This window comes from Branchiostoma belcheri, unplaced genomic scaffold, assembly GCF_001625305.1.
Source record: "Branchiostoma belcheri isolate BF01 breed outbred unplaced genomic scaffold, Haploidv18h27 scaffold213, whole genome shotgun sequence".
NCBI lineage: Eukaryota > Metazoa > Chordata > Leptocardii > Amphioxiformes > Branchiostomatidae > Branchiostoma > Branchiostoma belcheri.
The window spans coordinates 58,134-62,867 of NW_017803636.1; the positions used below are offsets into that span (position 1 = coordinate 58,134).

The 4,734-nt window shown below is 38.8% G+C and overlaps 1 protein-coding gene across 1 annotated transcript in view; it reads left to right on the plus strand.

Moving 5' to 3' along the window:
- The window catches only part of LOC109469973, a 35,042-nt gene that overhangs the window by 13,084 nt on the left and 17,224 nt on the right, over positions 1 to 4,734 (plus strand). Inside the window, exons 17-23 of the mRNA XM_019768737.1 lie at positions 740 to 904; positions 1,185 to 1,611; positions 2,056 to 2,199; positions 2,618 to 2,737; positions 3,059 to 3,273; positions 3,538 to 3,625; positions 3,946 to 4,119. Coding sequence (XP_019624296.1) covers positions 740 to 904; positions 1,185 to 1,611; positions 2,056 to 2,199; positions 2,618 to 2,737; positions 3,059 to 3,273; positions 3,538 to 3,625; positions 3,946 to 4,119 — 1,333 coding nt within the window. The remainder of the gene's footprint in view (positions 1 to 739; positions 905 to 1,184; positions 1,612 to 2,055; positions 2,200 to 2,617; positions 2,738 to 3,058; positions 3,274 to 3,537; positions 3,626 to 3,945; positions 4,120 to 4,734) is intronic.

Genomic DNA, 4,734 nt, shown 5'->3' on the forward strand with positions numbered 1-4,734 from the left:
GAAATAAAGTTCAACAGTCACTATGTTCCTTAATGAGGAATAAATATATGTAAAAATGTGTATACATTTACTAGGACTGCAAATTATGTGAACTTTGAAGACCTTGCCTTATCTTTCCATTAAGAGAAAAATTGTTTCCACGCGTCCGGCCTGAGGGCAGATTTGAGCTTCACATGAATAAAGAATGGTTCAAAGAAAAACAAAAACACATGTACATGATAGCTAGATAGAGTTAGATGTAGATATAGACGTAAGGATGTCCTGACATAAGGTTGTGGCAATTATTCGATCCCTTTCCTTGCAGTTCTCCGATAACGGGTTGATAATATTCCCGCCGACGGCGCAGTCCCGTGCGCGGAGGGAACCCTACCCGAACCCCAGTCTGTTCAGGAGGAACCAGACCGTACAGGCAGGATTCCCTCCTATGGTAGCAGCGTCATGGGGAGATGTGGATCTCACAACGGACGTGGGGAAAGTCTGGTATCAGGTAAATGACAAACTTATTGCAAACAATTGTAAAAAGAAAAGATATCGTACGTGTAAACTTGTAACAAAGTTTAACGTAAATTGCATTCATCATCATACCATAGAACTATATATATATATATATAGACATATTACCTATCATAGATGACCAACATTTATCATTAATATAAACTGTTGCGAGTCAACAGATTGTCAAAAACAAGAACATATTGTATGTTTACCTACAATGACTGATCCTCTCGTTTTCTACCAGGTGTATTCTGATGACAGCTCAGTAGACAATGCCACACAGACAGTGTTTGACATGGTTTCTACGAGGATGTACCAGTCCTTCAGCGACACGTTTGTGCCCACCTGGGTACTGGTGGTGACCTGGGACAGTGTACCCTCTGTCGAGGCAATGTACACAAAACAAAACGTAAGTCTAGCGCCAACAGTCTAGTATTATGTGCAAATTATAGAAAACAACATATGATTAAAAAGAGTAAAATTGACAAATATGTTAAAATGTTTTTTTTTACTTTTAAGCTCAACTAAAGCCTGTCTTTCAGTAAAGAAATTGATTTGTTCTTTAAGACGTTAGCTTTGAAACGTCTAAAGAGTTGTCAGTATGAGTCTTGCACACGTTCATCAATGTTTTAAACTTAGTGTTATAACTGCAATAGCATTTTTCAATAATATCATGTTTCTTCTTTTAGCCAAACACATTCCAAGCCGTCCTGGCCACAGATGGATCAGATTCCGTCGCTTTCCTGACCTATAAGGAAGACGAGATGCTGTGGACCAATGAAACCCAGGACGTTCTTCTCGGGTACAACAGCGCTAACGGTGCCAACTTGGAAAACATCCGGCTGGCAGATCCGTACAGACCCGACCAAGTCAACGGGAACACGGGGCTGAAAGGACGATGGGCGTTTAAGTTGGAGAGCGATGTCACACGGAAAACGAACTACAAGAAGCTGTGTAGTGAGTGGTACAAGACAGAGCCAGACCCTTCAGAGTGGATTGTAGGAGAAGGCCTGTGTCCCTGCACGCTGCTACAGGCACTGAGGGACCTACGGTTCGCCCCTGTTACATCGACATTGTCACCCTTTGACATCTGGTCACTGCTTCTGGTCAATCAAGGTGCATAACATTTTCTTTTTACATTCAGTTCTGCTTAAAAGAAGAAACGTAAGGTTAAAACATACCATACCAAACTCTCAGACTTTAGGCACTAATTTCGTAGTGAGTGCTTTATGCTATTGTCAAATTGAACGTACAATGTATTTGTTTGATGCTGGGCATTACACAGTATACAAGTATATGTTGTGTGAGGACTTTTATATTATATTGATATCCCTACCTGCAAAAAAAGATGTTCACAACTATGTCAATGATAGTGGTTAGAGTCGTTAGACCAATGAGAATTTGGCTGTATGCCCGTTGAATATTTAAATTTTTATGTTTAAAATCGTCAATTTCTTCGTTTTTGTGGAGTTGGGTGGCGTATCTTCATGTACTGTGTATTATTTGTTTAATCTATGAAGACCATTCCTGCATCTTCATGTTGATTGCTTTCATTCTTAGATCTGGAAGTTTGCTTCAGTCCTCTGTTTGCCAGCCCGACTGGTTCCAGTGTAGACTGTTGTTACAAGTTCCTGGCCCTGAACACTGAGATACCCCTGGCTGGAAGTCACCACAGATATCAACGGTTCTCACAACTTCACACTGGTAATTATTAACATGTTGTTGGACTAAACTCTAATTACGGCATGATACACTGAGGAGTTTGCTTGTTTGTTGCACGAACCAGATTCTACCAAATTAGATATATAAGTCTATAACAACACCAGTGCACAAACAAAGGAACGACACCACGAGTTCTAACTAAGGAAAGGTAAAGGTTTTAACTTTTACCTTTCCTTAAAACATCTATTACATTGAGCCTGTGATTGGCTAGTGCGCAAGTATAAACCACGTGAGCATTTTGAGTCACAAAATTGCCATTAGCAATGTTTCCACCAATGCCGGACAACGTTTAGATCACGTTCGCCCATATACCCAGCCTAAACTCCCTCATTCCTGTTTTTAAGTGAATTCAATTGAATTAAGAATATACATTGGCTTGAAAATAATCGTTTTCTTTCAGACTTTGACGTGAATCCCAAGTCCTGGTGCTGTAGCCTGTCTGACGATGAAGACTTCTGTAACCTGTACTATGAAAAGAGGCCTCCAAACAGCTGTTCTTTCTACAGGCCACCACGTTTAGGTATGCCTTACAGGAGCACTGCATTTTTATAACCAGTTTTATGATGGTGTAGGGTAGCTAATATTTAAGCAATCAGCACAATTGATATTTCTTTATCATAAATCTGTTCTGTTTTCCAGAACGTTTCCTTTATTAATATGTTGTCAACTTTGAATCTATACACAATTAGACATAATTTTTTTCTCTGCTCTTGCTTATGTGGTATTGTTATAATTATTATTATTATCTTTGTTTCATAATGAATGAATGCAGACAGGATTTTACATGATATTTTAGCACGTTTACCAGGTAATGTTAATGCATGATTGTTGCCATTTTTAGCCATAACGTGGGGAGATCCTCACATGAAGACACTAGACGGTCTCGCCTACACGTTTAACGGGTTAGGAGAGTTCACCCTTGTCAAGACGAGTGGGGCCAGTGTTGAGTTCAGGCTGCAGGGGCGCACAGAGAAAGCCATCGCCAACGGTACCCAGGAAGTGGCTGAGGCTACAGTCTTCACGGCATTCGCATCAAAGCAAGATGGCTCCTCGACGGTAACTCCCATACTTGTTCATACTGGTTCACGAAGGACCCGGTCTATTAAGTAGTATGATCGGTATAAAACTGAAAACATTCTTGTTATGGTCATGCTGCCTTGTTGCGAAAAGTCTGTCTTAGATAGTTTTTGGTGTTTCTTTTGGCGAAAATATTGAGAATGCACGCAACAATTCTTTGTAAATGTTGAAACGCTAATTACACAGTATTAATCTTTGTTTCATTGTTCATGAATATTCACTGACTATTTTTTTTTCACTCAGGTTGAAATGGGTATGAACAAAGACCGGACAAATATGACACTGATAGTGGATAAACGGTCCATCAACATCACTGACCTACGGCAGAACGGTAAGGTGTGAGGATGGATGAATTAGAAATGGATTGGAAAGAAAAGTAGTCCATTTGTCATTAAGCCAATGACATGTTTTGATGTTCTTACAAATTGCTACTTTTTCAATTCACATTTTAATTGAACATGGTACAATTTGAAAAGTTCCTGTAAAATTGCTCCCCTAAAGATCATAAAAAGGAAATGTAAAACAATTACCTTGGAAAGGAACAAAGTTGTAAACACAAAAGAAATGCAATATGAATAATGAAAAACGTCTATAAAACCTGATCATAAGTCTACTGAAAATCTGCAACAATTTCTGTGATGTTTCATGCAGGTGCGCAGCGTTTCGCCAATCTGACTCTTCAGTACAATTTCAACTCGAACCAGACCAGTGTGGCCGCCTCCTTTTCTTCGGGAATAACAGTGACCGTCACGCTCCAGAAACTCATGCTGAATGTACAGTTCGGAGCACCGGATTCTTTCGAGAACACTACCCGAGGCATGCTGGGTATGTTTGTTACTTTCTGATAACCAAAATTAACAAAAAATTATATAGCAATGACCTATTTAGAAGCATATGAAACTATTATCATATGACTAGAATTCATAACAAATAGACAAAATATTCATGCATGTTTTTTATAAAAAAATGTAAATTGATAACTTCGGTCCAGCAAATGACAAAAGGACAGGTCATTTTATTTTGCCCTACAAGTTAGGCCATGTTGATTTGATTATATGGATGACATCCGCGCGCGCATGGATTTTCGGCCGTTTCCAAAAAAAAAAAAAGTTTTCAACCATACTGTAAATCGTACAAAACAGTTGCAAAATGAGCAAAAATATACCGTAAGTTAAAAGAATAAATAAATAAAAACTATACCAATGTCTTAGAATGCCAAAATCAAACGAAAAAGTACGAAATTGTTAAGAAATGAACTTGAAAACTAGATTATTCGCCAAACCATATTCTGCCCCATTTGTTCAACCCTCATGACCACGTCGATTTCATAATGAAAACAACTTTTTTTTTTTTGCAAAACTTTTTTTTTATTCGCACGCGCGCATCAGTTTAGGGGTTCCCGGAGGATGTCATCCATATGATCAAATCAACATGGCCTTA